This window comes from Sitophilus oryzae, unplaced genomic scaffold (genome assembly GCF_002938485.1).
Source record: "Sitophilus oryzae breed Bouriz unplaced genomic scaffold, Soryzae_2.0 scaffold_815_pilon_pilon, whole genome shotgun sequence".
NCBI lineage: Eukaryota > Metazoa > Arthropoda > Insecta > Coleoptera > Curculionidae > Sitophilus > Sitophilus oryzae.
In genome coordinates, this window is record NW_022147434.1 from 6,567,326 (window position 1) to 6,584,195 (window position 16,870).

General features: G+C 31.4%; 1 protein-coding gene across 4 annotated transcripts in view; it reads left to right on the top strand.

Annotated features, from left to right (window-relative positions):
- Positions 1-16,870, top strand: part of LOC115889554 (neprilysin-2) — a 152,264-nt gene that overhangs the window by 88,232 nt on the left and 47,162 nt on the right. For all 4 annotated transcript variants that reach the window (XM_030909594.1, XM_030909595.1, XM_030909592.1 and 1 more), the window contains exons 2-3: positions 1,535-1,671; positions 14,870-14,990. In XM_030909594.1, the coding sequence (XP_030765454.1) occupies positions 1,535-1,671; positions 14,870-14,990 (258 nt within the window). The remainder of the gene's footprint in view (positions 1-1,534; positions 1,672-14,869; positions 14,991-16,870) is intronic.

Here is a 16,870-nt window from a genome sequence, read left to right on the forward strand (position 1 = left end):
ACCCATAGGACTTTTTTGGAAAAATAAATGTATATTTGATTGTTTTTTTATACATTTCCATGAACACACGAAAAATAAAAAGTTATTTGTTTGTAAACACCACTGCGTTGATTTATAAGCCATTATAATATCACATAAGGTAACAAAGAATTACATATATCCGACATAAAACAATAAACAAAAATTTACGATGATATTATGATTAGACTTATTAGAATTAGACTTGTTGGAATCATTCAATATCATTTTTCTTTGAAAAGGCATTAACGGATTATTATATTAATACATTATATACATGACACGTAGGAATATACGTATATACCCTTTTAATGACGCAGTAAATTACTCCAAAACAATAGATTTTTATGATAACATTCAAATTTTAACAATTTTGTTTATTGGAAATAAGATAGTCATATTACTTATATATCGTGTGCCAAAAAATTTGCATCAAATAGGAAAGTGTTTTATTAATTATAAAAAAAAATTGGGACTTATTCAGCAAGTTCAATAACAAAAAATATATTTTTCGCCATACCTATTATGTCTTTCACTCTCACATATAAAGAAAAATTTTAATAAGAAACAAATAACTCTTGAATAAAGAAATTGGAGTTACAAGACCAAATCAAAAAAAAATCGAAAATAATCAAAGAAAAATATTTTTATCTCTTTCTTGTTTTTTTTGCTTTTTTAATTTGGATTATCTAATTTTTTAAGTTTCAAAATAGATACAATAACATTTTTGTACTGAAATTATTTGAAACAAAGAAAATGAAAAATGCCTATTATGTCTATACCTATATGGCCCCACGGATTCATCTCCCAAAAAATTCAATATGGGTATTTCGCCACTGCAAAAAAATCTACAAAATAAAATTGTTATTTTTTGTAAAAAGTAAATGTTTATATATAATATATGTTTTAATATCCCTATGTTTAAAATGTTTAAAAAAATCACTAGATTTGAAAAAACCTCAGAAAAATTATAATTTTCTGAAATTCTTCCGAAAGATATCCCAAATATTTTTTTTACAAAAATAAATGTATATTCAGGAATATTGATGTTTTTAATGACATTTTTGAAAGAAATGATCAAAATTTCCTTAAATCTATATTTTACCAGGCAACGGTAAATAACTGTCAAGAAATATTTATTTTTCTACTATAAGGAAGCATTATTTACTTACAGTTGCTTCGTTTTCATAGTTGCAAAACAAATATTTAATAAATACAGTAATTTATGTCGTTTTAACAATTTTCCATATTTGGAGAAATAGTATGTACCTCATAGGAATGCCAAAAGTTCAAAAACTCTATTTTTAGACATGTTCCTTTTATTATCATCTCATATAACTCCACTTAATACATTTTTAAAGAGTATTTCTACATAATTTGTCATTTTGTCTTTCCTATATTGGGTATGCTGATATAATTCCGCATTTTTTTTAATAACGATAAAATATGTTTTTCACTTGCTGCAAAAATTTTTGGAATGCCCTCCTGTTTTATTAAAATATGTCTTTTGTTACAGAAATCCAACATGGTGGAAGAGGCGAACAAGCATGGAAAGGTGTTTGACACTTATCACTGCAATAGTTTTTATCATAGGAATCTCTCTAATTGTTGCATTGGCAACTGTTTTATATAATAGGAATAAGGAAGTGGCAAGTAAGTACAAACTTTATTTTTTAATTTGTGCAACTAAACTTACATCATTAGAGCTACTTCTTGTATTATGTTGGTGTTACTAGATAATGTTAAACTACATATCAAAATCACTGTAGCGTAAACTACGTTAACAACTACGTAACAAAATCACTGTAGCCTTTCTACGGTCGCTAATGTGGAAAAATATTAAAGACAAGATAAAAAAACACTCAAAACAAAAAAAATATATAAAAAAAGAAACAAATGTATAATGTATAACCCAAGAAATAACGCAAAGATGATCAATAAAATAATTAACCTAGTAAAACTAAAATATACCGTATATATTGACTAGTAATTCTCAATTTCAACTAATTTACATTGTTTTTAATCGAAAATTCATATCACGTAGCTTTAATTTGCCGTAGTCATCGATTATTGTGTATTTGACATTTTACGGACTTCCACAGATAGACGTGTTTTTTAAAGCCTCGAAAGCAATAACCCGATTTCTTAAAAGTTCAAGTCCAATGAGGTTCGAGAAATTTGCATTTCACAACATTTCTGGACATAATTCTTCTGATTGGTGACAAATGCAGTTTTGTAAATGTAGTTAGTGGTGAATATTAACGAATATAGAGTGATTTTCTATGCTGATATGAAACATTGGCTTTTTATACGTTGTTTTGCATCACCGGCTTGTAACATAACAAGCAAAATATGAAGTCTCATGCTCACTTTCATGTCTCATTATAATAAGTAGGTAGTTTATTAGAATTAAGAAAATGAATATTTTTTTTTAGTTAAGAAACAAAATGTACGTTTCTTTTTAAATTTCACCCTTTGTTGTGCGCATGGAACCTGTGCACTTGTAACGAGGAACCTTACTCGTTACGTACCTTTACATCACCGTGACCTTAAAGATCTATTGTGTGCCCATTTCTTGGCAATACTTCAATTCCCGTTATAACTAATCATACAGTCTATAACTCATCATACATGGAGATTTTCCAGTTGTAGAGGGACAAGGTATTTCCCATCCTCCTCTCACAGCAGGTGTTCTTCCTTCGAGTAGTGGATATCTACCTCTTCCGAGTCCACAGTTGGAGTTTGGTTCTCCTTGCTATGTTGCCACCTTAGTGGTTTCACCACTAAATCTGGTAGTTTGAACCCCCTTTTGTTAGTGGCGAAGTTTGACATCAAGGGGCTGGTTGTAGGTGATTTTTTTTAGTGAAATTGAAAATTATTATTTGAAATTGAATATTGAATTGATTATTATATTATATGGAAACCCAAGCGCAGCGCTGGGCTTAGCTACTCAGTAAAAAATCATATTAAGTCCAAGAATCCACTTATACAGAGTGGTCCGATCTGTATTCCGGAAACTTCGTCAGCATATTCTGCATATAAAAATAGGTAAAAAAGTTCTTATAAATTTATGGCCTAAAATGCTTAGTTTCGGAGATAGAGAGTGTGTCATATTTATCTCGATTTTTTCTAAATAATTTACGAATTAACGTCAATATTTGGATGAAAATTGGTATTTGGGAGTTTTTTGACATGAGAAATTTGATTTTGATGTCAATATGACTCCTACTTGTACAGGGCGCGACCTACATATTTCTTAACTGGTTTGAAGAGTCATAACTTTTCGTCCGTACCTGCATAAAATTACTGAGTAAAAAAATATAAATTTATGACATTTTTTACGTAAAAAAGATCTCTTGGTAAAAATCGCTACAAGGAATGGTTCTCGAGATAATGGAATCGAATTTAAACAGAAACTTTTTTATCATCATTTTCTCATAGAAAAAATTATGATTAATTTAAAAAAATAAAAAAATTCCAAATTTATTATTTCAGTCAATTATCTATCTACACAACGTGTGTATCTTTTTGTCAAACGCTCTTGTGCCCTAGCAATTCATTTTCAGGATAAAGACCATAATTTCGATTACAAAAATGTCTCAGTTTTAGACCGTGAATCTAATTATAATAAAAGACTGTTCCTGGAAATGACACATATTAATAAAGAAAACTCCATTAATTTTAGATCGGATATTGACAAACTGAGTGTGATTTATTGCAATGTTTTGAAAAATAATATAAAATAAATAAGAATAACAAGTGTACGTTTAATCGTAATTAATATTATTATATACTAATATTACTATATCTCAAAAATTTAAATAATGTATAATTTTTTTTAATTGTTAATAAAGAAATAATTATTAGTGTTTTTGATTGTGGTAGTAGGTTTTTTGTTAAAGATTTTTTAATACATGTAAATGAATTTTATCTCGGCGCATTGATATACCTACTTACATTAATAGAATAAATTTATCTGTTGTGTGCACGTACCGATATTTTAACTCTAATTGTAAGTTATTTTAGACTCTTTAATTGATATTTCTGGTTTTTACTTATATATAATTAGTTGCCATATATTATTATGTTTTTTACCTCATTGTAATTTGTGACGAAATTTTTGTTGATATATTTTTGTGTTTTTTTTTGTTCTTTGATTTTCTCTTTATTACGTTAACTCTTATCTTGTATATTTGTATTGTTTGCTAGACTGCCTTGTTGTAAAGAATAATGTTTCTTGTAGCTTGGTACCTCCTGATGATGTTAGTAACCACTAACGAAATATAGAGGCTTTAATGAATAAATGAGTATCATTGGATAAAAAACAGACCGATATAACATGAGATGTTATCCTTTATACTAAAAGTACTGTCGAGAAATAATCTTTAAAATAATGACATATATTGACTATTTCCATTCTAAATATCTTGAGAACGGTTGCTCGTAGCGATTTTTACCAAGAGACATTTTTTACGTAAAAAGTCACGGAAATGTGTTTAGCAATTGTTCACCCAGTAGTTTTATACAGGTACGGACGAAAAGTTATTACTCTTCAAAACAGTTAAAACACAATGTAGGTGGTGCCTCCTACAAATAGGAGTATTCAGTCATCAGGCATCAAAATCAAATTTTTCATGTCAAAAAACCCCCAGATACTAATTATCATCCAAATATTGACGTTATTTCGGAAATTATTTGGAAAAAATCCAAATAAAAATGAAACTTCTACACCTTGTATCTCCGAAACTAAGCATTTTAGGACATACATTTATACGAACTTTTTTACTTATTTTTATCTGCAGAATATACTGCCGAAGTTTCCGGAATACAGTTCGGACCACCCTGTATAAGTAATAATATATTAGTTTAGATACCGGGTTGCCTATGGAACTAGACCACAGGGCTTTGTGATTGAAATCTGCGATTGCGATTTTTTCTATTTGCGAGTTTCAATTTAGGCAACCAGTATTATTGTAGCTGTAACTTGCAAATTTGTTGCTATTTGCGATTTTGTTGCGATTGTGATTTTGTAAACTTGGACCGTGATTCATATCTGCGAGTTTCATATCTGCGAATTTTTAGGAGTTGCGATTTGCGATATTGTTGCGAATGTACTTTTGTGGTATATTGAAGCATTTTATAGTAAACTGCGATTGAATTTTCTCTCTGATATTATTTATTTATAGAGAAAGTATTATTTTATAGGGCCACGATCAATAATATACCGGGTGTGTCTAAAGAGTGGTTCACCCCTATATCTTTTTTATATTTTTTTTATAAAAAACGAGGTTTTGTATCTTAGTATATGACATGAATTAGGATTGGTTGATGTATTCAATTGTTTTCGACCACTTCCTGTTTCACCGGGAATTAAATTATTATTTAAATTTCAATCTAGAATGTCATTTCTAGATTGAAATTTAAACACACCGGTTAAACACACTAATTTTTAATAAAGATTCCTTGAAAAAATAAGTTCGATCGTCTGTTCTTTTTCGCGTCTCGCCACGTCCAGTTAAAAGATGCCTAAATCGTATTTTTAATCATATCTTAATTTTTTTAAATGGAACAATGGTAGCTCATTGCCATATTTAGAAAAATATTTTTTTTTATGAATAATTTAATATTAAAAATATTAATTATTATTTATTATAAATAGTAAATATTAAAATCGCAATCGCAGGTTACAGTCGTTGCGATTTAAAAACCACAATTGCAGTTTCTGTTGCGATTGGAAAATCAAAGTTTGGCTCATCTTTACTCTATTGTCTACTAGTATTTGTAGGTCAATTCATATTGTTAGAACCGGTTTTCATAATAACCCTCAGCATTTCAGCAACCGCTATGCTCTTCTCTTAGTCTTCACCCATAAGTGCCCCGACTTATGGGTGAAGGTAGGATTTAGGTTTTTGGTGAGGTTGTCTTCTCTCAGTAAGGGGTGCCTGGTATGACGGACAGGGTAGTACCATTCGATATCTTATTGTAGAATGTAGAATGTTTAGGAGTTAGTCACCACGACCTTAGTTTCACCACGACTTTAGTTAATCACCACGACCTTACAGATCTATTGTGTGTTCCCCTTTTTGAGTTATAACGGTATCTTTATTGGCCTTGGTGCAATTTCCGGGCCACGACACTATAGCCAGGGACAAGACAGCTAAATGCTCCTTAGACCCAGCTAAAGTGTCAGAGGGGATTCCCCTTGGCATCCAAATGGAAGCTTTCCCACCAAAACGCCAAGGTTTCGTATCACCTAGGGGAAATGTGCCTTTGTAGCCCATGATTGAAATTATCAATGCTCGCTAGGAGCTTCTCTCTTTCTCTATAAAAATGGGAACTTTTTAAAAAATTAAAATTCCAATTTCAGAAACTGTATTTATCATATTTAAAATTCACGTAGGACTTCCTATATTCGCCGGTAAGGTTAGGTTAGATTATACAATACTGTTAAATATAGTATTATACTATATTCCTGCCTCATGTGCAAGTTTCTATTAAAAAAGTTGTAAACTATTAACGCTGTTATCCGGAATCATAACACGTCATCACACATAATTTCAGAACAAATCTGTGAATCTGTAAAACTTGCCAAAAAACAAAATCTTTTGGAAACAAAAACTGTCTAATCATAATTGCATTGCAAAAGTATTATTTATATTAGTAATTTTATTGATAAAATTATATTTATCTCGATAATATTTTGTCAGTGTCAATTACATCTAATTATACTTTTTCATAATACAAAAACAAAAGTCATATTCATTAAAAAGAAAGTGGTTTGTTTATCATTCCGATTGCATAAACAATATAAAATATTTACATAGATATTTAGACGCTCACAAGTTATCATGATTTATGTAAATGTGTCCGTAGGATGAGGACTGCATTACAATGTCCAAACAGGACAATCGTTTTCGGTGCTCGGATTTTAATTATTCAATAGCAGCTACCTGTACATTAAGAAGTTAACCTAGATTAAGAAAATATTTGACTAAATTTTTGCATGAATTAAGAAAAGATTATTTATTTATAGTTGCTAGCTTTATTTGAATAGACTACATTTATTTTTCTAAAATAGCTTAATGTTAACGTATTTTATCTTATTTATTTATTTATTTGTAGAATGCAATTTTTTGGTTTATGTAAATATTAAATTGGTCAAGCAAAAGATAATTGTCTATTCTTGTAGTTTTGAACTTTAGTGAGACATTTAATAATAAATAATAATAATAAATGTCTTTATTCCCAAATAAAAATAGAAATATTACAAAAAAAAATATTACAACATAAAAAAATAACACTCTGATAAAAAAAATAAATACTATAACCAAAAAAAAATACAAACAAAAGAGGCAGTCACTTCTAAATGAGAAGGAGCAAAACCCAGAGTCTAACTGAGCTCTGCTCTTCCATTTCATTTAACTCCTTGATGACATTAAAAAGAAAACAAAAGAAATAGTATATACATAATTGAAACGCAATTAAATTAACAAAAAAATCTACTGTAGATCAAAAAGCCATTGACGGGCATAAAATCTAAAACGGTTTAAATTTTCAGTAGCTTTTATATAAGCTGGCAATTCGCTATACAATTTGGAAATTGTATAGGAAAAAGATGACTCATACAAAGATGTCTTGTGGAGGGGAATAGTTAGGTTATCCTTCTGGCGTAAATTAATATTATGAGCCTCTTCTCTAAATTGCATTTTTTCAAACAGGTACTTTGGCTGTTGCGTTTTTACTATCTTATGATACAGGTTTAATGTACAGGGTGAGTACATGTACAAGAGTTGTCTGTTCTTCATATTAAGCCAATTTATATCTCGCAGTGTATGAGAAACATGATCATATTTCCTGAGATTGAAGATGTATCTTAGACATGTGTTTTTTACTTTTTGTATGCGGTAACTATCATAAATATTTAGGCTCCGAGAAAAAAGAGGTGAACAATGGGAGAAGTGTGACAAGACAAGAGCATTACATAAATTAGCCTTTAACTTATAATTGAAGCAGTCACGATAAGGGTACAATTGTCTAAGGCCAGCATACGCCCTTTGGATGCAAACAGATACATGCTTCCCGTATGTTAAAGACCGATCAATAATGACCCCCAGATTTTTGGCCTCCTCAACCACTTCCAATTCCTCGCCATTGATATTTAACCTAACTTGACTGACAAGTTTTAGATAATGATTTTTACCCGCAAATAGCATAACCTTTGTCTTTCTAGGATTCAAGTTTAAGTCCCATACAGCACGTCCAAATAAAATTACGTTTCTACAAGGGAGACACATGAGGAACAAAATATGTTAAAGTGAACCTAAGTGTTCATCTAGTTCTAACATATACATATGAGATACACGCAGGTTTATACTGATAGAATTGTGTGATACAGTATTTACTAGTTGTATACCATATGCACTCAAGATTCTAAAGAGTTTTTTGTAACGTAACAAATAATTATTAAAATGATGAAATCTGACGTCGATATATAAAACATACAATGTATAAGTCATATGTATGTGTGATACTTCGTATCATAGTTGTGCCTATAGTACACACCTTGTAAAAATGTGACGTATACACATAATATAAATATCTATATAGACACTTTGTAATAGTTTACTGTTGTGTCTACATTCTAGCATGAAATGAAGGTGTGCGCATGCGCGGATAGCCTCAGCGTAGATACACCGACCAAGTGTATCTTATGTGTCCTCTCTCCTTTCTCCTTTCTAGGAGTGGTTTGTGTTAGCAGCCATTATTGTTTTATCATTCGGAAGCTCTATATAAATGTTCTGTTTGTGTGTAGTTCAAAAGAGATTTTAAGGTAAGCACAAGTTTTTAATTACCTTGTTATACCTTCCTAAGAGTATTATTAATATTATAGCAACGACTCTTCCCTTACTCGATACCCAATTTACCAAATTTTGACTCCAATTTATGAAAACTCCAAATATTCTCGTATAATGATAAAGAGGTTAGCTCTGCAATATATTTTTTTTTAAATTGGAAATAATAAAAATCTAAATGGACCAGAGAAAGAAAGATTTAAACACTTCAAAGAACTTCTTACACTGATATTCGGTAAGTTATTAATGGATCAATATACAGATATGTTTAATATTCAATAATCAGTTTCATATAAAATTTAAGGATGAGTTTGTTAATTTGAAAATAAAATACAACAAAGTCCAACAGAGTGCTCGTTGAATGAGTATGCTAACAAACCAACTGCTTGGAGGGAAAAGAGCAGAAAAAAATGACTAAACGAGGTCCACCAAATCGTGGCGATATACCAGTGTTTACTACTTTAGTATGTTGCTATACTAGGTACTTATATTTTTAATACATTTTATACAAATTCTGTTCTTTTACAGTGTTTTCTTACTTCTGGTTTCTGTAGTGTAAATAATTATTATTATTGTGTTATTTGCGATATTGCGTTTCATGATATAAAGAAATATAAGAATTTTATTTTTTAACCACTTAAAACAAAAATGGAACAATTTTAAGGCTACTTCTCTTGAATTTACGATCGAGGTACGTTTGGAAAATACAAAGTTTTGCCTTCCTAATTTTCGTTCTATAAAGACATAATTGATGTCATTGATTAAATATTTCTTAAAAAGAACGAAAAGTTAGGCATCAAAACTTGTATTATTTCCTAAATTCGTTCATAAGAAGTAGTTTTATCTAGCACAAGATGTATATACGAAGCAAAATACTTACGTATACACGCGGTAGTCACAACTGCAATGTGTAAACAGAGTTTAAACGTAATACACAAGCACTGTGTATCCTACGGCACACTGTGTATCCCTTACTTTGTGTATACGTAAATGCTATACTGTGGCTACATTGTGAGGCGGACGTTTAACCTTTGTGCATACGTGTTGAACTACAATGTGTAAATGTAGCATATTTACATCGGGGGAATTGTGTCACCCTGTGTCTACGTCTAATAATGTAAACACATCGTAAATGTGATTTGATGTGCTGTATGGGGTCATACTTAAGAGACTGACAATACAGATTATGTAGGTCAAAATTAATACTGTTCAAGGCTTGGTTGAAATTGTCTCTGGAAAATGAACCATACATCTGTGTGTCATCCGCATATGCATGAGTTTGCGAGTATCGAACAACATCTGCAATGCGAGATGTATAGATAGAAAACATTAGTGGGCCAAGGATAGAACCCTGAGGTACACCACGATTCAGTTCGATACACCCAGATATATCTGCACCCACCCTCACCATTTGCTTTCGATCAGTAAAATAGCTAGCAATCAATTTCGACGCATCACTCGAAAAGCCATAATAACGAAGAACAGTCATCAATACATCATAATTTAAGCAATCAAAAGCTTTACTGTAGTCTAGCAAAACAAGAACTGTAACATTTCCCTTATCCAATGCCGTCAGAATATCATCAGGTACCCTCAATAAGGCAGTGGCACAACTGTGCCCATCTCGAAACCCCGATTGATGAGTTGCTAAAATGTTATTATGTTTTATATATATTTTCATTTGATTACTTAACACATGTTCTAAGATCTTTGACATGGTAGGCAATATGCTAATTGGGCGCAAGTCTCTAAATTCTTTAATAATAATATTTAATATTAATATAGGCGTATTTTATATAATATTTATAATTTTTTTATAGATCTAATTAATGTTAAGGTATATTGGGCAGATTTTGACAAATTCTGATGTTAAGAAATTGTCAATATTAATAATACCGTATGATCAAATAAAAACGGCGTTATCGATCATTTTATATGTAAAATTATATGAGAAATGTCATCGAGGTAATCTGCATATGGCTTTTCTGTCGACTTTAAATACCTATATAATTTGCAACGCTCTGTTGGTAGACCTCTATATATTTTCCGCCCATAATTTTGACGAGTGTTCTACTTACTATTTTGACTATCGCTTTAAGAGATTGTTGGCCAGACACTCTTTTGTGGTAATTTCTGTAATTAATTAGCTTAGAAGCACCGCAGAATGACAATAGATCTACGAGTAATATTGATCAGCTTTGTTTGGATATTATATCTGCCTTTTCATAGCCCTTGTGATTTTAATGCCCACCAGGGGGTAATAAACTAGACTAACGTAACTTTGCTAGAATGTAGAATAAGTGAAAGAGGGTTAATCGCCGCGACCCTACATATCTGCTTTATCCCCCTTTCCTCAGTTATTATTCATAATACAGTCCCAGGGCCCTAACAAAAGCCAGTATCTGAGACGGTTTTACAGAAGGTAGTTCTTCAGCTCCGACATCATTCATACCAAAGTTCGCCACAGAAACGGCGAATGCAGACTCTGTGGGGAAGATGGTGAAACACCAGTACACCTCATCACTGAGTGCGCCGAGACGACAACCATTCGTGCCATGAATTTTGGTACGACTGATATTGGAGATGGAGAACTACCCTCTATAAAACCGTCCCAGATACTGGCTTTTGTCAAAGCCCTGGGACTGTATGATGAGTTATGATTCAAGAAAGGGGGACACAATGGATCTGTAAGGTCGAAGTGATTAACCCCCCTCCCACTCATTCTAAATTCTAAAAAATACCAAAGTTTATGGCACGAATGATCGTCGTCTCGGCGCACTCAGTGACGAATGATGAGGGGTGTTTTTCCTTAGATTCAATCTAATGAGGTGTTCATTGAGGAGACAGTGTCCTGTTAAAAACCCTGTGACAATCCGGAGATAGTTCTTAATTAAATCAAGGAAAATTCTTGATCTTTCTCGGTTGTAGGTCCTGAGAAATTTCTTTTAACTTTGCTGTGCTGATAAATTTAAATATATTTTTTTAGTCAGGCACTTAATTTTATAGATATGTAAGAAATTTAAATATTACTAGTACTTTTTTTGTTTATTTTACTATCACTAAATTTCTTATCTATAATGATATATCACGTAATACCAAAAATTGCGATATTTAGAAAAAAATCATGGGCATGGAAGTTAAGTTGAAAAGCATGAGAAAATTTACTGAAAATTATAGATAATTTCCATTACACGAATTGTATACTTTATCAGAAATTTCCTGAATCAGTATGATTAGCATAAATCGATTTTGTCAGAAATATACGTCACATTTTTTTAAACCTTTATGGAATATTGATGATTTAATGTTACTTTTTAATTTCTACGGAATTTAGAAGCGTAATTAATTTCCTTTAAACATAAAAACTTTTAGAGTCTGAAATTCAAATTTGACAGTTTAATAATAACTGACTAAAGTGAATGTTATTCGTAGAGTAGCATTTGCATTGTATTGTTAAAAATAAAGGCAGTATTAGCTTTAAGCTTCATTCAGAACCACGCAGTTGGTGGAATTAATTATTGGTTTCAATTACACTTTATAGTTTTTAGTTTACGATCATTCACATTGTCTAAAAAATATAATTAAAATTAATAGAATATCCGAGCAACAGCTTGCGGTACTCAGTTATATACATAGAGAAAGTTTAATATTTGGCTTATAAAGCTGTACGCACACTGGTGCGATCAAGGCCGCGATCACGATCTCCACGCGGCCGCGGCCAAAAGTTGCTGAAGGATATAGGTATATGAGCCGTTTCACATTGGCGCGATCGAGTTTTAGAGACGAAGCGGCCTGGCGACGTTCTATTCTGCGGTGGCGATCAGATTCAACTTGTCGCGTGATCGCGTGATCGCGACCCAACTGACAGGAATTTTCCGTTATTTTGTGTGTTTTTTCTTGTTGCAATTTAGAAATGGAGTTACAGAGCAGCTAATTAAAGCTGTAAAAATACACAAAATTCTATATATGATTTATCCGATCCAAGTTATAAAAATAATAGAATTAAAAATAAAAAGTTGGAGACAAAATTGGAGTTGCAATTGGATTGGATAATACATATGTCTATATTTTTATTGTTTAAGTTTAAATATTGTAGGTAAACATTTAAGAATGTTTTTTTTTCGGTATATATAATTCACATTTTTAATTTGTACCTATGTATACCTACAGGATAGCTCACTACATATAGGTACGGCGGTGAACTTAAACGCGTTGGTGTGTGCCAGAATGATACCTCATGTTATCGCTTCCCTGATCGTGACCGTGGTCGCTTAAAACAATAAACTTTTGATATCTAACCACATTTTCTCTTGACGGATTATAATCAAACGCCAAAATGACCCTTTTGGCAAATTTTGAAGTATAATTAGTGAAACAGTTAAGAGCTTGTTAACTTTTTCCATTCATTGAAAATCCCTACCACTAATTTTGATGTTCTGAATGGTTGCATTCAAAATAGAGGAACAAACTTCTACTAATTGAATCCACTAATTGATTCCACTAATTGCGAGGTTCTGAATGAAGCTTTATTTTAAAACAATATCCATTAATTACGGCGAGAGCTTACTTGCATGATGTTCATTTATTTGCACTCATGTGTCTGGTTGCTGTATTGTGTTCTACCAGCTCCATATTTGATGTCGTAACTCCACCTTTGATTAATGTGTGTCTTCTTGGTTTTCTTAAGCCTCTTGAGTACTACTAGGTAATTTTGATGTCCCATCTTTCTTAATTCTTCTTGCTAAGTGCCCTGTCGTTTGGCTTTTGAGAGATTTGTTTGTGTAGAACACCGTCTGCTCTCTAGATTTTCAGTCTAATCGACTATGTTCCATTGTTGTCTCGTTTCGTTGTTCAAAGCATACCTCGTTCCATGGACTATTATATTATTTAGAGTTTCCTTATAGTATATTTTTTTACTAAGTTAGCGATTAGGATAGATAGATTAGGATAGATTATCTGAAAATCTTAGATGGTTTGCATATTTGCCAAATGTATATCTTTCTTGCACCAATCTTATTTACTGAAGATGTTTCTTTAAAAAATAATTTTGGAAAATTGGATCTCCTTGTTCGACTTTTTACTTGTGAGGAATACCGAAAATCCGTTAGGTATATATTGTTACTATTGCTCTATTTTTTATATGTTGATTAGGATTTCTATAAACACTTTATTGACAGTTTGGTAGGTAAGGGCTTATAAAGTAAATGCACTAAAGTACTTAGTGAGCTGAGTATTTTCTTTTGAAATTAATAGTTTAGTGCTAGCTGTAGATCGTATTCCTTCTTTCGTCTGAACACTTTCTTCCCGCTTAAGAGATATTACTTATACCAACGAAATTATTTAAACACTATTTTATTAATGCTTTCAATAAAATAAAAAATATGTATATAAAAATATACACTCTAAGATATTCACCTAAATAAAAATGGGGCATGCTATAAAAATTAAATTTTGGTTTCTATTCGAAATTTCATCAAAGTTCAGTAAAATATGTAATTTTCTAATATGGTATTAGGAAATATTTAATAACCCATGATTGCTACAAATACTTCAGAGAATCATTATTCTTTGATGTCTATAACTATTATAACTATTATTTAGTGTAGATAATCGAAAAGTATATCACAATCTTTAGAAAGCCGACCAAAATTTATTACACATTCCAATTACAAAATATATTGATTTCAACATTATAAATGTACCTGATCTGAATATCAACATATAATATATATAGGTAGTTTCAAATAATTTGGCAATTAGCAAAATTTTTTGAAATTTTTAGATTTGGCAAAATATGATTTATAATAAAATATTTAAATTTTAGCTGATTTCAAAATATAAAAAGCAATGAAATCACGACCTTTGCAACGATTTTGCTGTTATTTATTAATCAATATTCCATATTTAACGATAATATTGTATTGTTTACAATTACACTTTTTTCCCATAAAAATTTATTTGTATGGATTATCTATTTATATGAATTTTTGTTTCTCCAGATTCACATTTTACTGCAGAAGCACTACAAGGACAAAAGACTTATATTATCACAGCACCAGATGAAGAAGCATCTCAACAGAAATTATGTCTCAGTCCAGGATGTGTACACACAGCATCCAAGTAAGGAATATTAATATCTATATTAAGTTAAAGGGGTGAACATGTTAAGTGGAAAGCATCCTTCAAATCCTTCAATTTAATAGCTGTGTGTAAATATGAATGTTTCACTTCAAATTTGCGCACATAGTGCACACACAAGTTTTTTGTAATATCTCTACTATACCAGATGCGTTTCAAAAGTAGCTCACCTCCTATAACTTTTTTATTTTTTCAGATTAAAAAACGAGATTTGGTATTTAAGTATATGACATAAATTAGGATTGATTGATGTATTCAATTGTTTTTGATCACTTCCTGTTTCACCGGAAATGACTACAACTTTTAATTTTTAAATGGCACCCTCGGTATTTTTTTACTTTATTCCATAGAAAATAGCATTCTAAATAGAATGACATATCATATGTAAACTTTTGATAATCTCGCTTAATAAAAAATCGTATTTTGAAATTCATTCTAGAGTGCCATGGCCAGTGCCGCTTTATCCATTAGGCAAGATAGGCAGTTGCCTAGGGCGGCAAGCTAATAGGGAGCGGCATTTTTTTAAATAACAAATTTTACTTGAATTTTTATTAGTTGAAGGGGGTGACAAAATAAATGGTACCTGGGGTACTAAATCACCTTAAAGGTTGATTCTCATTATACCTTCCATATCAGCTCCCTTCCGTTTATATAAAATATTATATCATGTAAATGAATAGAACAATGCACACTATCCGTTCCGTTTCCCTTCCGTTCCATATCCTTTCCTTCCATACATTTTTTTGGCGGATGGACTGAAACGTATCGGAAACAGTGTTGTCAAGTTCTTACATTTGTACCAGCTCTGTTAAAATTTTGCTGATATTTATTTATTCTTTCACCTCTTAATTAGATCTATTACCTTTTTCAAAAGATACAATTTTTTAAAATAAAAAGAAACTTTCGTAATGATATAAATTGTACAATAAAAAGTATGGAACTGATACGGAACGGAAGCTTACGTATAGCGTCAATACAATAAAAATACGGAACGAATATGGAAAGGATATGGAATGGAAACGGAAGGTATAGTGATAATCAACCTTAACGCGGCTCTGGCCATGGCTATGTTAAAAACACTAATTCTTAATCAAGGAGCCTTGGAAAAATAGATTTGATCGTCTAATGGTGCGTTTCGACTTGAGCACGCACGAGCTGAGCGTGCGCGCACGGCTTTCGTTCGCGCTCTGGGCTCCGTTCAAATTAAAAACTTATTTTTCGACGAATGAAGTGATCCATTTGTGCGCACACAGCAGAGTTGTGTTGGCGAAAATAATGGACGACCAAGAAATAGTCGAGGCTGCAGTCATTTTTATGCACTTTTTAATTTTAAAAAGAAGAAAAATCGAAAACATCGTCGCTGTTTGCCACCAGCAAACCAAATTTTTTTAAAAATCGATATAATTTACTGCAACAACTTAGGGCCTGAGGAGGGCTATGGTCAGTTCAAAAACTTTACAAGAATGACCAGGCCCGACTTTGAATATTTACAAAATTTAATAACACCAAAAATTACGAACAAAAGATACAAATTTTAGAATAGCAATTTCATTAATATCGACATATTTAATATTAATTTTATTTACAAGGTTTTGCCATGCGTTATATTTTTTTGATTTTTTAATAATACAAAGAATGTTTAACATCCCATAAAATAGGCAACTTTTCATATTTTTCAATTAATAATAACGAAGATTCATTGATCCACTCCATAATTTTAATAACGAAAACGAAAAAATCACACACGCACGCACGAACGCAGACAAAACAAATTGCCGGTGCAAATTGAGCGTTCGCGCAAACATAAAATCCCTTTGAGCACGGACCAAAAACCGACACCAGACGGCTTACGTTCACGGCTG